Source organism: Gambusia affinis, linkage group LG02, assembly GCF_019740435.1.
Source record: "Gambusia affinis linkage group LG02, SWU_Gaff_1.0, whole genome shotgun sequence".
Taxonomy (NCBI): domain Eukaryota; kingdom Metazoa; phylum Chordata; class Actinopteri; order Cyprinodontiformes; family Poeciliidae; genus Gambusia; species Gambusia affinis.
Genome location: NC_057869.1, coordinates 9,101,817 through 9,120,616, shown reverse-complemented (window position 1 = coordinate 9,120,616; position 18,800 = coordinate 9,101,817). Strand labels below are relative to the sequence as shown.

General features: G+C 37.4%; 2 protein-coding genes across 10 annotated transcripts in view; both read left to right on the top strand.

Moving 5' to 3' along the window:
• LOC122819547 (leucine-rich repeat-containing protein 49) overlaps nucleotides 1-13,297 on the top strand; it is a 32,722-nt gene extending 19,425 nt beyond the window's left edge. For 3 of the 6 annotated variants that reach the window (XM_044096353.1, XM_044096370.1, XM_044096386.1), the window contains 7 exons: nucleotides 141-316; nucleotides 1,639-1,734; nucleotides 5,628-5,862; nucleotides 6,694-6,879; nucleotides 8,027-8,136; nucleotides 9,937-10,090; nucleotides 12,516-13,288. In XM_044096353.1, coding sequence (XP_043952288.1) covers nucleotides 141-316; nucleotides 1,639-1,734; nucleotides 5,628-5,862; nucleotides 6,694-6,879; nucleotides 8,027-8,136; nucleotides 9,937-10,090; nucleotides 12,516-12,731 — 1,173 coding nt within the window. In that variant the 3' untranslated portion in view covers nucleotides 12,732-13,288. Of the gene's footprint in view, nucleotides 1-140; nucleotides 317-1,638; nucleotides 1,735-5,627; nucleotides 5,863-6,693; nucleotides 6,880-8,026; nucleotides 8,137-9,936; nucleotides 10,091-12,515 lie in introns of all 6 variants that reach the window. The other 3 variants (XM_044096346.1, XM_044096378.1, XM_044096361.1) reach the window with 2 other exon arrangements.
• A 2,952-nt stretch (nucleotides 13,298-16,249) lies between these two features.
• adamtsl7 (ADAMTS-like 7) overlaps nucleotides 16,250-18,800 on the top strand; it is a 37,763-nt gene continuing 35,212 nt past the window's right edge. For 3 of the 4 annotated variants that reach the window (XM_044096228.1, XM_044096218.1, XM_044096209.1), the window contains exons 1-3: nucleotides 16,250-16,459; nucleotides 17,020-17,067; nucleotides 17,216-17,282. In XM_044096228.1, the coding sequence (XP_043952163.1) occupies nucleotides 17,039-17,067; nucleotides 17,216-17,282 (96 nt within the window). In that variant the 5' untranslated portion in view covers nucleotides 16,250-16,459; nucleotides 17,020-17,038. Of the gene's footprint in view, nucleotides 16,460-17,019; nucleotides 17,068-17,215; nucleotides 17,283-18,528; nucleotides 18,779-18,800 lie in introns of those variants that run through there. The other variant, XM_044096243.1, reaches the window with a different exon arrangement.

The following is an 18,800-nucleotide window of genomic DNA, read 5'->3' as shown; positions in this document are numbered from 1 at the left end:
CGGAACCACAAATACTAAAATCTTTTTTTTCCTTTTTTTGGTCTCCTGATAACTGAATTGCACTCTAAATTTATACTCTTTGTGCAATGTACTAGAGTAGTTACACCTTTTGTGTTTGTGTATTCGATGTATTCATCAAGGAGAAGCGCCGTCTAGCAATCCGCAATGCGGCCCAGCAGTGGGAAGGTGTCAAAGCCTGCTTGGAGCTGCCTCCAACAAACGGCTCTAAGGAGGACGCTAGTCCAGAGAACAGTCCTGCTCACAGCCCTGCACAGACCAATGGCCTTGCACAGGAGACATCTCCAGAGGAACCAAGGTGCATATTGCATAATGTTTCTTATAAAATACCAGACTCTTTTTTTACTTTTGGAATCACTATTTGGCCAAACCTGCAGTACCCGGCAATGTATCCGTTGCCCCCTGCAATTTTCTACAATTTGTCACATTTCTGTCAAAATGTATTTTTTTGAAATTATGTTAAGAAGCAAATTGAGCTGCAGGTTTTTGTTGTTTGTCTCCAATAGCTTTCCATGCCTACAGGCTGATATTTCACCCTTTCCTTTTTGTATAGTTCCAACTCAGTTAGATTAAATAGGGAATAAATGTGAACACAATTCTATTATTTCTTATGACAGATTCTTGATTGAATTTGGGTCTGAACTTTGACTGTGACATTCTAACTCCTGACTATGCTTTGATCTAACCATTCCTTAGTAGTTCTAGTTGTTTGCTGGAAAGTTAACCTCTGCTTTAATTCCAAGTCTGTGTGTGGCTCCTACATGTTTTCCTCTGCTATTGCCTTGTATTTAACTTCATCCATCTTTCTGTCAACTCTGGCCATCTTGCACATCCTAGGAAATAAAAGCATCCCACAGCATGATTATGTTAAGACCATGTTCGACCTTGAGAATAGTCTGTTCAGTGTGATGTGGTTTATCAGTTTTTTGCCCACACACGTCATTCATAGATTAAGCTGTTGAATTTTGTACTGACTTTTCCCACATACTTGTTTTGACCCCTAATATGGCAAGTGGGACTTCTATTGCTTGTTTTTGAACAATAACATTTTTTTCACCAAATTTCAATAGTTCCAAATCTGTCTTTATGTAGAATTACCCTGGACCTCTTGGTACCTTCTATAGTTAACACTCACGTTGTGGACAGGCATGTTCTGATAGGTTTCTGTTTGAAAACAAATGCACACCACACTTCTCAGTTTTATTTGTTAAAAACATTTTTGGGTTGTAATATGACAAAATGTGACAAGTTTTTTAGTATACTATAACAGTGGTTCCATTACTAAACCCAAAGTAGACATAAATACCTGTATGTTCAAATTTGTGTGACTTTATCATACATGGCATAGGCATGAACGTTTCTAGGTCTAGTTTGTCGTAAGTGTCATGACAAGGGCAAATTTTCAGGATTGTTTTTCAGACGTTTGTGGTCTCTTTAGGATGATTTCAAACAACTACTTTCATCCCAGGTCCTTGTTTCTATAGCCAAAGTCTCAAAATATAAATTCATCACAACCAGTGAGACAAGCCAATAAATGAAGAGCAGGAGTGACACTAATTTGGTCAGGTTTGTACACATTGTGTTTTGATGTTGCTGAAGGTTTTTGCATGTTTCCAACAGACGGATAAGTCCAGGTTCAGGACCAGAACGACCATCAGGCGGAACAGAAAACAGACTCCGCACCAACAGCCGTCCTAACAGCCCTCGAGATCCAAAGTAAGGAAAAACTGCTCTCATGTTTAATGCACCAATAATGTTGTTCACAGATCCAATCCCTTCAGCTCCTGAAATAGGTTTTCCAATAGGTTGCTTGACTTCTGGAATTCATGTCCCTGTAAAATCTTCAGCAGCTAAAATACCATTTAACAGTTGAAGTCAATATCTGCAACAGCTGTTGTTCCCAAAGCACCTTAAAAATATTTTCGAGTAACACAGTGGCCCTGTTATTTACATGCCCAGGACCTAAAGAACTTCCTTAGTCATGCACCTTGAGAGATAGTAAACAAGTATCTGTGGGAGATGTTAAAAACGGGTTTTCCCCTGCTAGACTTCATAACATGATGTTGAAAACTGTTTTATGAAGTCAAATGTCTGGTAGCTTCTCATGCACACACTGTGATCCAGCTCTGGATGAGTTATGGGGAGGAGGGCTGAGATGAAAGCGAGGGCCATCTGAAGGAATATTATTACATGTTTCAGACAATCCCTTTCTTCCTGGCATTATGATGTAAAAAATAGCCCCAAAGTAAAAAACCTTCAATGCTGTTGTTTTAAAAGCACAATGTAGTTTCATTGAGGGAAAAGGTACAACCAATATAATTCAGACCAGTATAGACTCAATAAACCTTTTTTAGCTTTTTGTCATGTTACAATGTTATTCTCTCATGAAACACATACCTGAGGTGTTGCTTTAATTCTTTCACACATGTTTGAGCAATCCTTGAATCCTGAATCCAGTCTTTCATGGTTTCTTAAATGCTTGCTTTCACAAAATGTCACCTACTCCAGCTTATTTCTCCAGCCGAGTTTCCGCATCACAGAGCACCTCTCCCCATGTGCCTTCCCTATGCAGATCCTCCAGAATAGTGACAGCAACAATTAGCAAACACCTGGTGGAACAGTGACTTTGCTGAGCTTATTAGACAAACTACTTCTCAGTGCAACCGTTCTAAGTCAGGTTGTTAATGGCTTAATTGAGCTTGTTGTTGCCATAGATTTTTTTCACATAATTTTCCGTGCCTTTTTCTCCGCCTTCATGATTTATCTGTAGCGTTGTGACACAATGGAGTTCAGAGCTGAATGCCAAATGTTGGAAAGAGCAAGAGCTTCTTAAGGACACAGAGGGCAACTTCAAGGTGTCAAATTGCAAAATCAACTTTCTTTTAAGCTATGTTTGATATATTCCACCTTAACAACTAAATACAGTTAGTTGTTAAGGAAGCTTACATGTTCTTTATTAACATTAATCATCTGCACAACAAATTCTTGCTTAATCATACTTAGTTCATTTAAGGGTACTTTCAATATAACATAATTTCTTCTTAAACTTGCATTTTGTCTACCTATTTATAGTTTTATAACTTTAGCATTACATGTAAGTCTGTATGGGCAGACTGACAGACTTTAAGATGAAGATACTACTTATATTTGCATAAAATTAGACTAAACTCTTCAAAATAGTTCTCTAAACTTCAGTTTTGTTTTTATGAATAGGCATCCTGCTCTCTGCTTTACCTTCTACCAAGTCTTCATTTTCTTGCCATAATGGAAATTTACTTTGAAATCTGCAGCAGTGTGTATAAACTGATCACTGCTCTCACATTCAGAAGGAACAGAATGTTCTCTCTCTTTAAGCAGAATTTTCTCAGTTTGTTTAAACAGATCATAAGATTAGTTAGATTAAAAAGGAATTTTCTTTCATGAAGAAAGAAAACACATGATCTCGTCTCTGCTTGACATTAGCTACCATGACTTGGCGACAAATCAGAATGACACTGAAGTCAATGCTGACGCCACTTTGAGCATGTTAATTTTGTTATCAAATTGTGATTTATAGGAGCAGTATTTGCCAGACCATAGCTGATGCAGGGTCATCTCTTTTTCATTTGCCAAATGTTTAAGGCAGAAGACAGGTGGAATGTGTCTAGCACATCAATTGAGATAGAAAGATGAGGAAAAAGGTTTACTCAGATTCATTAATGAGAGGTCAACGACTCTACTAGTTTTCACTTTTAATAAAACGATAGAATGCTATTTTGTAACAAAATTAACTCAGACAGTGTGACTGCCTTACATTATTCAGGCAGTTGTAAATGCATGCATTGGATGTTTCTTCGGGAAGATTAAGCTTCTTTAGAGATGACAGATGTCACTTTTAATAGTGCTGTGGGATTTTGTGAGATAGAACTAACTGAAGTAGATTCAGGGTTTGTTGCTGCCATAGATTTTTTCACATAATTTTCCGTGCCTTGTTCTCCGCCTTCATGATTTATCTGTAGCGTTGTGACACAATGGAGTTCAGAGCCACCTGGCAGACTTTCAGCCCTGATCATGGAGAGACATCATCTGACATAGTGCAGAGGATTGATGGTGCACACAAGTTTTTCTCATTTTTTGTGTGCTTTCTCCATATGTCATGCTTCATCTCTGCTTTATTAAGACCTGACTCTAATTCACATTCCAGTGTTGTTTTTAGCTGCAGTAGAGATGTGAAATATCTTCTAATACTGCATTAATGTTAACTAAATCAATGTCACTGTGTTCACCATTGTGCTGGTAATTCTGTATTAGGAGAGAAGTCCAGTGTGCACATTGTTTATATTGCAGAAAACTGCAGTATGTAATTGTTGGCTAATATATTCCAAGTGTCACAATGTCACAATTTGCATACTAATGCAATATTCAACCTCATGGATGGAGCACAACTGCAACAGATGCCCACATATAACAGCTGCCAAACTGTGGAGAGTGCTGGAAAAACACATGAGAAAGAAATGAATGAGAAAAATGTGCATTACCACACCTGCTATATATTTATCATAACATTTAACAATAATCATAATACCTTTGCATGATCTTTCAATATCTTTCATCCTTAGCGTATCGTCCTTAGCGTTGGCTTTATTGCAAGCTCTGCAGTGTGACATTCACAGAGCCGCTGGGCATGCTAAACAGAATGCTTTTGATTCATTCATTAGTTGAGCCAATGTACATAAGAATAAGTATTACTGAAGATTACTTAATTACATTGCTCAGGTAATCCTTTGACCCATTCTTTCTCACAAACGTTTTCTAAACTTAAAGGGTTTAGGTCTCCTCTATGCACATTGTTCTTCTCTTCTTTACATCGATTTAACTACCATAGATTCAATCCAATGATTATGTGTTTGACATCATTGTCTAGCTGAAAGACTTTGACAGAGGTGTGATGTTTCAATAGAGAAAGCTACTGAGTCTGATTTTATTTTACAGAAATAAAATCAGACTATCTATCTCCATAGGCCCAGTCTTGTAGTTCCTCAAAAAGTGTCTTTGTTTTTTTTTTTGTTTTTTTTACCCAAGTATAGTACTGTGTGTTGTCAACTGACCCTGACTACCTTTGTGAAGTCAAGAAATTAGATTCCTAAAACTTGACTTGGTCAAAATATTATTGGATTAAGCTTCTGTAATCTAAGGATTAGTCTATCCACTCTGGCTCTCAGCCACAGAGTCATTATGTTCAATATGAAAACGGGTAATTAGTTTGTTGGCGACCTGAACTGAAATTGTTCAGTGATACTCTATGATGCCCAGCAATCTGCTCTGAGTATATGTAGACCTAAAAAGGTGAGTACATAGACTGCTGATTATCACCTGGGTACACATCTCCTTTAGCCTTGCCCAGATTCTCTGCTCTCAAGACTTTCTTCTCATTAAATGAGCACTTCAGTTGTTGTGCAGGTAAGCAGAGAGCAGCTATTAACCAAAACATGCAGGAAACTGTCAGCCGCCTCCTTTATAATTCTTCAACCAGCTGTATCCACCTTTGCCTCCTCAAAGATTAGCCTTTATACTTCCCAAGGCAACACACTTCTGTTTCAAATAGAATGTTTTCATGTTTTTCTTTCCAGACTTGTGGAGACAGGGAGTGGCAACGTTCAGAGCTTGTCCTTGTCTGACAGTCATCTGGCGGAGCTTGATGGAGACACTCTGCGTTTATTTGGACTTGGAGCCCTGGAGGCCCTGGAGAGAGGCTGGGGGGTTCAGACTGCTGGTGCTGTCAACATCATCACCTTCCGCTTCATTAATTTTGATGCCATCGTTCCCACACTTCCTAGGATAAGAGTCAAGTTCCCAAATCTGTCGGTGAGGTCACCAGTTACATGGAAAACTGTTTAAAATAAAAAATAAAAAAAATCTAAACTAAAATAGGAAAATATACATTGAGTAGAAATGAATCTTCAAATTGGCTGTTGTTGGTGATCAGCCTGTTAATTGTGGAAAAATGTTTTTCCTCCTATTTCTTAAAAAAAGCTCCCACTCTTAATTCATCAATCTGTGGCTTTATTTTCTTAATTGAGTAAAAATCATATAAGAAAACACATTTTCTTTGTGAAAATTATACAAGAGTAGCAAATTCACACCGGGAAACAGGGTTAGAACAATCCTAAGAATAATTCAAAGAAAAGTTGAAAAGTAAGCAGAGGTATTTTCTTTGATGAACAATTCAGGATGACCTTGTTCTTTCTGTTAGGTTCAAAACTGCAATTTGTTTTTGTTATATGTTACAGTTGTAAAATATTAGCCAGGATAAACTTGATAAAACATCTCTTATTAGTCCATGTATCCTCGCTTGCATTTGTGATAAATTGGGAAGGGAGACACAAGCGCGTCCAAATGAGGCTCTCTGTGTGTTGGTGCAAATGTAAAATTTAGAAACTTGTGTTTTTGGTACCTGCATTGGTTTAGTTAGCTACACAATCACTCTTTGTCTTTTTGTTGGTAGGTATTTGGTATTTTTGTACAAAAACGTTACATTTAATCACTCTGCATTTGTTGATAGCATTGTAATACTTTAAATTGCCAAACACTGAAATAGAGTTGTAGTCTAAACCAAATTTTTATCCTTTATTTTCTTTGGCGTTTTAACAAATAATTTTAAAGAAATTAATGTAGAACTTGTTTTTTCTTTCCTAGCACTTGATATTTCTGGAAACCAACATCAGCCATCTCCCCCAGCTCGCTGCTCTGGCTCAGGTGAGGCGTCTGGACCAACTGACCATTCATCCAGAAGGAAACCCAGTGGTCAGTCTGGCTTTGTGGCGCTCATTCATCATCTATCGTCTCTACCACTTCAACCTTCAAAAAATCAATGGCCAGGAGGTGAGGGCTGGCTTATGTTTCAGTACAGACCAGTATGTACAGTGCATGCATACTGCATTTGTAGTACAGTATCCATAATGTAGTACAATTAGTACAAGTATGCATGTTGAACTCTTACAACCACAGACTTCAATACTGAGACTTTTTGTGAGACACCAACAGAAATTAGTGCATTATTGTTTAGTGGAAGGAAAGTATAACTTGAAAGTCTAGGTTTATATTTTACAAATAGAACTCAGAAAACTCTGATATGGATATTTATTCAGTTCCCTTTACTCTGATACCCCAACATATCTTATACCTAACAAATAAACTGGGTCTATCAGGGTATAATTTAATCTCTATATAAATCTAGCTGTTCTATGAAGATCTCAGAGGTTTGTTAGATAACATTAGTCACAGCCTTCACTTCTGTCAGTCTGCCCCAGGGCAGGCAATACAACTTACCACCATCATCAGGTAATGTACGGTAGTGTAAAGTGCTTTAGAGTCCTCTGGACTCGATAATGTGCTATACAAGTGCAGGCTATTTACATTTGAAGGAAGGTGGCCTGGTCCGAAGAGGCCTAGGTTAAATGTTTTGTCTAGGATGATGTAGAAACATACCCCAAAAGACTTCCTGCTTTTACTGCATTGAAAGGTGGTTCTCTCAGTCTGACTAAAACAGGTTGGTTAATATCAGTTTAGAAATCGAGCACAAATGCATCAAGAACAGCATTCCAATGGCAAAAGTACAATGTAAATGTTGTTTCCTTCCAAAATATGTTGGAAACTATATATGACAGATGAGAAGGTTTTGTGAAACAAATAGTAACTTATAGACAGCATTTATAATAGTGTTATAAATAGTTTTCTCATTTAACTTTGCTGTATGAACCATATAAAGTGAACACATAATTATACCTAACTATATTTTTATTCTTGGCAGACTGAATGTCAGCATCTTTCTTAGCTGTTATTTATATTTTGCAGGAGTACATTAACATTGACTAAGCTAAACTCTGAAGTGTAATGTATCTTTAGTTTGCTCTCCTATACCAGTGTTATTATACTTCATAAGCCATGAAAGACAGACTTAAAGTTTTTAGGTTCTAAGTCAGTAGAAACATGCTAAATAGCAATCAGTGAACATTTTTGTTAATTTTAGGTGACCATGAATGATGTAATTGCTGCAGAGCGTGTATTTGGGACACTGGGTCACATAGCAGCCACCGAAACCCCACGTTGCCGGCTCCTATTGCTGCTAGAAGAGTCCAGGTGAGAATTGTCAGATGTTCAGTAGACTGTTTCAGGCTGTAAGCAGTATTTGTTTAGATGAATCAAGAATGTTTGGATTCTTCAATGAGTTTCATCTGTTGAATATGTAGGCTTCTGTACATGTGCATTCATGCCTGGGTGTAGCATTGTGCGAGTATACATTTCTGCGACTGTGTGTGTAGCTATGAGACAGAGGCTGGCACAGAGGAGCCAGAGGAATTAGACTTTGTGTTTCTGGGTAAGGGTGGGTATTTGGCACCTGGACACAAGCATTCCTTCCAGCCAAATAAGTCTTTAGGTCTGTCACTCTGGGTCAACAAAAACATCTTCACGAATGCAGAATCTGCTCTACTTGTCACGCACAAGATGACTCAAATTGCTCTTAAAAAGCTTGGTTGAGGCAAACATAGACTTGTTTAAAGGAAAAATAAGTGCAGTTAAACATTTTTTACTTTTGACCTGTTATTTTAGTTAGTAAGTTATATTATTTTAATTAAAATAATAATCTGGAATTGTAAAATTTCAGGAAAGTTGTGTGGTAATAATTGGCATTTACATTAAATATTTAAAACAAAAAGCCTCCCTTATATCTCCATTGTTCTTTTATTTAGCACTATAGCATAATGTCACCTTCACAGTTGATATAATGAAGGTTTTCCTGAATACTTGGTCATTCTCAGAGAAGGAGATTCAACCTGACTTTCACTTTCAAACTTTTTGGCCCCCACCACTTCTCTTCATCTCTCAACCTAATTTGTGCACATTTGGATTCACATGGATTATACACATCAGCCTGTGGCCTATCATTTTCATATCACTGTTGAAGTCTTAATCTGGCTGCAGAGCTGTCATTTGCATTCAGTTGTTACAGTTTCGAATCTTTATTGCAGAGAACAGTGTTGTGTTTGGTGGCCTTCTCCTAATAAGTGCTGTGGCTAGCAAAGGTATTCATTCCCCTTAACCTTAACCACAGCCATTAAATTTAACATATTTAATTGGGATTTTATGTCATCAAAAAGTACTGCATTATTGCAAAGGCTATCTAGTTTTCTTAAATTTGCATTAGTAATTAATACATGTTACGATTAGGATACCATCTCGAGATTAACTTTTTGCAGGGCAAAGCTGCTCTGGCACATATTCTTACCAGCTGCTTCATCTGAAAAAGGAAATAAAATAAAACTTAAATTTTCAAGAAAATAAATTGAAGCTTATTGTAAGCTTTTGTTGCTTTATTGTAATGTAGCAGAAGCGAGGCACTTAAAGCATTTATTGTGTTTGCATATGAAGCACATCATTTAAAAAATGTTTGTTGTTTAAAGCAATTTGCATTGCTGTGATTTGAGCCTGCTGGTTTCTATAAAACTGATTTCTACACACTGATGGGTCGACACAGATACACTTCCACGTGCTTTCACACACACTGTCATTTAAAGTGGAATGTTAGCCTCCAGCCTGCTCTGTAAAATTTAAGCATTCTGGCACTGCTGAACATGTTGGTACAAAGCTTTATCACACAGGATTTTATACTTAAGGAAACATTTGATGTAGTTTATTTCCTACAAACCATGATATTTGTGTTTTTGTTTAAATGTATGTATTTGATTCTCAAACAAAATTGTTTATACTTGATGGTATTTTCAACTATTATTTTTCTTATTTCTTAAAAATCCTTTTTACAGAGTTAAAGGAGAAAGTTGCTGTCTATCAGTTTTGTTCTCTTGTTGCCACTGTTTCTCTGTGTCTGGGTGTTTCTTTACTCTGACTCACTTGTTCTGCTTTTCTGCCTCCACTTTGAAGGAAAAGGCAGCTGCAGTTCTTGTTGGAGGGGCGTGGTCGGCGAGCGGGGCTGAGTCCAGAGGAGCTTCGGGATAATGGGAAGCTCCTGGGTGAAGGCCTGAGCAGAGCACTCTTTAACTATCCAAGCAGAGACTGTAATGCAGAGAGCCCTGAGGTTTGTCCTGCTTTTATTAACAAATGTGTTACAGAAGCTCAGTGGTGTGAAAAACAGATCTAGACATTTGTCTGCTAAACCAAGCCCTCTTCACTTGAGATGTGCTACGTAAATGCCAGACACTGACTGCCAGACAGGAATCTCCTTCTAAAAGCTACCAATTTGGAAGATGTCACACTGATCTCAGAGATATCTCACACAGAAGTGTTGAAGCACTTCTTTTTTGCTACTAAACTTTCTAGTGTAGCTCCCATCCCATTGCTTATGTCTTGCCAAATATGTTGACATACAGTACAGACCAAAAGTTTGGAGACAGGTTGTGTCCAAACTTTTGGTCTGTACTGTATTTAAAAATATAACTGAAGAGGACTAATTCTGAAGAAACACTACACGTTTTGTTGAAACATTCAGTCATAGGATGTGTCACTTTGTAAAGTCATTGTTAATTAGGATGAAAGGTGTAAAATCTGGACAGAGTTTTTTTTCACATACATAAGTATTCTGCTACATTGTGACTTGTTTTAAGCAAAAACATATGAATCCCAAAGTGGTCAAACAATTATTAAAAGCTGATTTTTACCACCATTAGAAGCATTTAAATTACTTGGCATGCTAAAGAGAGTGAATTTTTGTCAGGGTATGCAGAATATCTGCATATGTAGAATGAGCTTAAGTAGCATTAAATATCAGCTCATAAATCTGGCATTATTGAGAAAACCTTCTTTATCTTAGACAGATATCACATTACATATCCTATAACAGTCTATCCTCCAAAGAGCCACAGGAAACTCTCATTAATCCAACACTTTCTCTGTAAGCCAAAGGATTTTCTAACTGAAGACTTTCTAAAACCTGAAAAATTTGTTCAGGTTTTAAATGACTTAGAACTTGGTTTATCTTTATGCTAGCAGCTTGCACATGCCTGCCTGTTTTCAAAACAACCCTAGCATTAATTTACAACCTGTTAAGCTCAAATTTCAAAGACTTTACGCTGCATGTGTTTGTTTCTCGTTTATTATCCTGATGGCAAAATGTGGGTAGAATCTGATTTGAAATCTGAAGACGTACTTTTGGGGCTTTTTCAGTGATCTACCTCTACAAGAATTGCCACAGGCTGCATATCAGATAACATGGCATGCAGTATCAATAACAACATCAAATCCAAAACATTTAAAGACTGTCTTAGGGTTCTCTGCACATTCTTTAACTCACTGGGGGATCAAGTGGAGTAACGTATGAGTTCACCCTGAACTCCTCTTGCTATTCTTTATTCTATTCAGGTCAGCTCCGGGTCAGCTACACATATATCTTCTGAAGCTTTTGAAACTGCTTAAACTTGAAACCACAATAAGCGTATTAGGTTTCCTTTATTTTAGCTTTTCCCAATTATATTTTGTGTGTATAAAAACTTTAAAGGATTTGGGAACTGCCTCAGGCATTTAGTGGGATGACTTAGATGATCGAGCGATGAGCAAAGACAAGAGTGACTACATCTTTTACATCAGTTTGTGGTGAACTAAGAATTGTGCAAATTTGTGGCACAGTTTTAACTTGAGGTCATGCAGAAAACATGCAATATCACAATGAATCAAAAATACAATTAGTAACTTGTTACTACCTCAAGAAAATATTTCTATTGCCCTTTTTATCAATGGCAATCACAAAATAAATTATTTATATATAGTATCAGGTTGGTTTTGTGTTTAATTACTTCATATTTTATGTGCAACAATCCATTATTAAATTTATAATGTCATGATACCTGATTGGTTAACCTGCACAGCAACCTTACTCCAATCATTTTGTACATAGCACCTGTAGCTCCACTTATTGCCTTTGGTGGAAAAGCTGACAGAATGCCAATTTACAACAGGGCTATAAAATAATTAAATGAATTATTTCCACATTTAGTCGTGCGTTAAGATATGTTATAGTTAGGTATTTTTTTTCTTTATTGTATGTATTTAAACTGTCAGATATATAAAAATGTATTTAGAAATGCCAAATAAATCCATTGATTTTCAGTACTTTATTTCTCTCAATATAAAGGGCAATAGAGATACTTCCTTTAGATGACAGCAGGTTCTCAATTGCACATTTTGATTCATTGTGATATTGTTTTCTTTGTGATCCTAGCACTGTTTTGAAGCTGGCTTTAATCTCATTGTAGAGATGTACAGTAACAAACATTAAAAACCATTCTATTCTATTCTATTCTATTCTACTAAAACGGTAACACTAATTGGCACATTTCTTAGTTTCCCACAGAGGGATTTAAAAAATGTAATCACTCTTGCTTTTGCTCATCACCTAATCATTTAAGTAATTTCAGTTACGATCTTCCTTTGGTATCTGCAAAGTGCCTCCAGCAGTGTAATTAATCTACACGATGTTTCACTCTGTGAATATGCTTATTTCGTCCCAGGAGGGCACCGTGGAGTCATCGGAGCGTGCCGCCGTGATAGAACAATACCTCCAGGAGTTGGTCAAAAGGGCATCAGACACCAATCTGAAGGGTGAGGCTTTACACAAGCTCTGGCCTTCCATGTTTGCAGAGATGGTGAGAGACTGCGTGTTGGAGATGAGGGACAGAGGGGCCTTCCGCCAAGCCAGTCTTGCAAAGCTCACTGAGACCAAGTGAAAAGGACCAAAGGTTCACCCTAAGATCACATACACATTACCAAATGTGGACAATGCTACCTGCTGTTTTTTTTTTTTTTGTTTTGTTTTTTTTCCCACGTCAAACTCCCAATTCTTGGCGCTTCATCTCCTTCTGATTTGATCAGTTGTTAGCTGGAGGCCCTTTTGAGATGGAGGATTTAAAGATGTCTGTAAAATTGTCTGCACATCTTGACTGAATGTAGATTTTCACTGATTCCATTCCTCAGAGTGTGGAGCTGTATCATGCCTATGGAAGCTTAAAAGGACTCACTGACTTGTGGTGCACTGACTTCCCTAAAAAAAATCTTCTGCACTTTAAAAGCTTTCTGAATGAAATCCTGCACCGTCCTCGACTGAAAATTTCCAGAGTCTCTTTTTCTGGAGAATACAAGGATTTTTCTGTCTTCTAATCAGCATCATGCATTATTATCTCACTTCGTCCTGCCTGACATGAAAGAAAGGGCACAGACAAACACATGGTCTTTTTTGTTTACTACTGACTTTCTGTATTGTACTTAGTATTAAAAGATTATGCATTAACACAAAGATTGTGTTCATAGCTTTATTGGTTCTATTTTCTGAGAACTTTGATGTATAATTGAATTGGGTTTTTTTTATTTTTGGGGTATTCAGACAAGCTTTTAGTACCTGAACTACCATAAAACTTAAACAAGTGCCTTGCTTCAGAGTGACAGTGGGGGTTCTGTCATCTCTTCTTTGGTTTAGTTGATGCACTGGGTCCCTGCATAGGCTGTCTGTTCTTCTGCAGGTTTTCTATGTCTGGAAGTTCCCCACTTTTTATCATGATGAATCAAACCACAAATGTTAAAGTTTGACGCTTCTCTAGAAACATTTACTGGATTAAGCAGATGAAGCCTTAATAACCTATAAAACAGAAAGAAACAAAAAACTTTACAGAAGCATTGCACCCAGCATGCATACATAAGTATGAGTAAGTAAAAATATACAATCTAAACAAAAACATTTACCACTTTAAAACTCAAAAGAGTGACCAGTCCTCTCTTAACCAGTTGGGTAAAATCGTTTTGGTGGTGAGTCTCACAGGGAGCAGGTGCTTTTGGGGGGATTGTTGTCTAAAGAAATTGTTCAACCAACCATACGCAGACTGAGTGGTAACAAGAGAAATCAGACAAATTAAGATCATCAACTATAATAAAACTTGTATTTTTATTTTTCATTCATGAGAAACTAGCAAGTGCTAAGTTCTTAAAAATTCAACAATTGTTTTGACCAGATCTAAAGTCAAGCTGAGACATTTTGAAGGGACCAGTGCAGGTATAAAGTCATATCTGAGGTGAAGCGTCTCTGTTTAGTGTTAAGCATTAACACTGGAATTTCCCTGCAGGTAGAGGCTTCACCTGCTTCTCTTATATTCTTGCTAACCTTTGCTTAAGCCCTCCCTAATAACCTCTTCAACCCCAGACAAGTCAAGGGAGAATGCAACACCAACCCAGAAAAATAACTGACGTGGAATCAACTCTCAAACAGCTTCACACTAACAACTTGACAGGTTCTGCTCTCTGGGGTACTTGCTCTGTTGGAGATCAGTCCCTTGGTTACAGATATCTTACCGAAATCAGTCAATTAATTTGTTATGTAATCCATAAAATGTATGAGTTTTAAAATTTTGAAATCAAATATTAAAAGAATTCAACTTTTCAATTCCTATTTATCAATATGACCTGTTTTCAAAAAAATGGATTTGATCATGAGAAATGTTTCTTTCCATGCGAAAGGCTCTAACCTACTAGTTCAACTCAATACGGAGACAAGCATCTTGTTATAGTCAAAGTCTGAAGATCTTACATAAAAATCTTCCATTCTGCTTTGACAGGAGTCCAGTCTGTGTGAGCATGTGCTGTCAGAAAAGCTTCTGTTAGTTTCGTTTGAACAACTGTGATAGCATCACTGCTTTGTGCTGAGACACTGTGACAGTTTAGAGGACTTCAGCTGCCAACACCGCGAGCGGTTTCAAAAGCCTGACACAACTCCAAGACTAGTGACAGTGTGCAGACCGAGTGTGTGAAGAATGTCTCAGTGCACATAGAAGCTTAAAAAATTAGAGACTTATTACTAATCTGCTATATTTAGTTTGCTGAAAGAATGAATTGCTTTGTTACCAAACAAAGAAATTGTGTTGGGTGAAAGAAATATAAAGAATTAAAAGAAAATAATATCTCAACTGTTTTTAATTTGTAGCATAGCCATGTTTTTTTTTTTTTAAACAAGTTTTTGAAGCATTAATTGGGACAGGTTTTCCATTAAATTACAAACTGCTGCTAATTTTAAGCAAAACCTTTCTTTAAACAACGTTTTTTTAAAAATTTAATTTTGTAAAGTATTTTGGCAGTAATACACATCAATTAATTTTTTTTTATTATTTTTCCAGTAATATTTAGGCATGGTTGCAATAGCATTTCAATAAAATGAGATGATGATAATAAAACAACTAATGATGCTCATCACTCTAAACTCACCATCCCACCAGGAAACGTGGTGATGGATGCATTATGCTGGTAGTTGTGTTCTACTTCATGTTGATATACCAAATAAAAGTCCAATAAAATACATTCAAGTTTGCAGTTTTGAACAGAGGAAATGTGGGAAAGTCTTAGGGGCCATGATACAGGAAGTGATTTTCAAAACAAAATACTTACTGATTTAAAGACATACAGCGTCACGCTGCCTTTAAATGATGAAAATAAAAAGATAAAAAGAAATCAACCTAAAGAAGGAAAAGAGAGACTGAAAATGTAAAGAAAGGGATATTTTTATTGAGCAGAGTAACTGTTGGGAAGATGGATGAAAGTAAAAGCAGGGCAAATGCATGTGCAGAACAGAAAGAGACATACCCCAAAACACACTGCAAATTATTTACTCCGGGGGCTGAAAACAATTGTCCACCACACTTTTCAGATTTGTATTTGTTAAGCAGTTAAAAACCACGCATACTTTTTCTTATAGGTCACAATTATGCACAACTGTGAGTTTGTCCAATTATAATGCATTAAGGCTTTGATTATAATGTGTATAGATGTGAAAAAAAGTTTAAGGAGTATGAAGGTTTTTGCAAGGCAATGGTATCAATTAAGTATTGTTGGACAGCGAACAGCATAATTCCGCTTAATGCAATCTGTCAGATATTGGCTCAAACATGTGTTAATGAGTAATTGATTGTGTGGGCTGCTTTTGTTTTAACCCTGCAAAAGGAGTGCCAGAGTGTTGATGTGGCTGAGCAGATGAAAACCCTAAGCTGCTCTGCTTCTCCTTCACGCTCAGACAAATCCAAGCGCGCACTCTGGGAAAAAAAGCAGGAGGAGGCTCCCACCTCCGTATTTTTTACATGACAGCTCAAAGAACAAAGTGGAATAGGCTGGCTGAGGCAGGGGGCGCAGCAGAGGGTGTTTTCCTTCTGCCGTGTCAGTTTTCAGTTCTCTGTCACAGTCCTTGTGTTTGCGCGTAAAAGCAGAACCGTTGGAGTCTCAATGAAGAGCTACACACGGGGCTTATGGTCTGATTGATCCAGAATTCCCAACATGGCTTCAGTGAGTCACATGGATCTGCACCAGGTATTGAGAGGGAAGTACTCAATTTCTTCACAGAGTCAAGTTTCCATTGTGAGGATGCCTGCGCTTGGAGAGGATACATCAGTATAAAAAGCAAAAACGCTTTATCAGTAGGCTGCAGGTAAGTGTGAGAAGAACGAAGGAATTAGATTTTGTCTTAATTTTGTGGGGTTTATTGATATAATCACAGTTATCTGCAGCTTTCTAAATGTTTGCAGATAATAAGTCGCTGTTGCTCTGGGATCAGTACATGCTGAATTGTTATCAGGACGTGTTTGAAAGCCTTTTTGCTTCAGTGAACCTAAATAGGACAACGTGCAAATCATGACTGAGTTAAATAGTGTGGGGTTGAAAGGTGAAAGGCTTTCTCTAGCTGGATTTTAGATCTGCTGTCTGCTAGTGTGTGTGTGTGTGGGGGGAGGGGGGTCACCAGAGGAGCTCGCTCATTAGGAGCCAAAAAGGTCAGAGGTCAACTCACATGGTCAAGTGGGTGGAAGACTTTAACGGTTTCTGCCAGAGTCACTATCTGTGGGTGTTCAAGCTGAATGATTCTTGTTGAGAATATAAAAGAAAAGTCAAGAAGTGGACACTTGGTGAGACTAAATACATTTTAGAGGCTTTTATTTTCCATCTCAGAAAAGTGAATAAGATGGCGCTATTGTTTTCTTTTTGCACTCATAGTGCTGTGGAACGAGTCGTCATGCTAGAAGTCAGGATTTGGTCCATCAGGTAATTTACCAGTTTGCTTTGAGTTTTCTTTTGGGCCTTTTTATTTTTTGATCACAACACTACATAAATGGAATTACAGTTTAAAATCTGGTACCTTTGTGCAAAACTGTAATTTTGAACAATAATCATTTCTTCCTGTTGCTTGCAGACTATCTGTTCAGCTGCTACTTTGGTCACAACTCCTGGACAGTCAACAAACAGCAGATCACAGGAAGGTGAGCATATTACAGATCAATAAAATAGAGTAGCCTTTGACCAGAAATTTAAGTCATTAATTAAGTTAAAAAGTTTTCAGACTTTGTTAGACTTGAAGTTCATTGAATATTGCCCAGTTGGTGAAATTGGTGAATCTTTCCTTAGCTTGACGGTTTGAATACCATATTTTCCGAACTATAAGTCACTCCTGAGTATAAGTCACATAAGTCATAAGTCAAAAACATATGTACATGTTGCGTAGGACTGTAAGTTCCAGGACTAATCAAGCGACAAAAAACGTGTAACTTATTTTCTGGAAAATACGGTATTTCATAACATCAATAGAAAAGGATTTTTTAAATACAGAAATGTGATGGTCATTTCTCATCGCCTCCACATTCATTTGGAAGACTGTTGACCTGACAGGGGTCCAGCAGAGAGTCACTGACACTCTCCACAATGGGGCTAAGCCAGAGAAGGTCAATGCTATGGAAGCTGGTTGATCACAGTGTACTGTAATACTTCATGTTTTACACTGTAAAACTGTAACATCAAGCAAAATATCTTTTGCTTGATGTTCCAAAGTTCTGCCTTTAGAAGAAAATCACTGTCATGTGTATTTATTTATCTGGACACCGACCTCCCAGAGTTAAAGTCTTCTAGTTAGAGTTCAATGACGATTTTGGGAGACATGTTGTCTGGTAGTATCAATGTTCCATATTTTCTTAAATCTAAAGTCGGTATATAGTCGTCTATCAAGAAACTGTACTGTATTTTATTATTCTCTCTGCTGACAAGCTTTATGGAGATGCTGATTTCATTTTCCAGAATGACGTGATGCCTGCCTCACTGCCAATAGCACCAATACCTGGTTTAATAATTATAGTATCACTGTGCTTGTTTGGCCCACAAACCTGTGTGATCTAAACCTCTCAGAGAATTTATAGGGTATTGTCAAAAAAGAAGATTAGAGGCAAGGCAGGTGGTCCAGACCAGCTAGTAGAGCAACCTGGATCTTCTTAACATGTATCACATGCTAGCTGTATCCATGCCACATGCAAATGAAGCCCCAATTAAGTTCTGAGCTCACATACCACACAGTGACATAGCCTTCGGTAGGTAAACATTACTGCAGATCAAAACAAAACAACAAATAAACAATTGTAATGTGGTCCGAATTGTTTTTTTCGTTTTTCGTTCATTAAACCAAAACACGAAATCGATAACAGTTCGAAAAAATGAACTGCCTGAATAAACTCGGACCACCGGAGACTACTCCAAAAGTAGGAAACAAACTATGGACTACTTGCAGCGTGACGTTGCGCGCGCACGGTCCCGCCCCCATCTCCCAGCTGTAGGACGAAAATGCTTACTGGCTGACGATGACTACGACTGGTTTAGCAAAGTTATTATCAATATAACGAGCTAAATCTTAAATGAAAGCCTGATATATAAAAGAAAAAAGGATGCAGTGCTTTGCAACTAATTGTCAACACTACGACAACTAGATAACAAGGTCAGGAAAACGTTTTAATTAA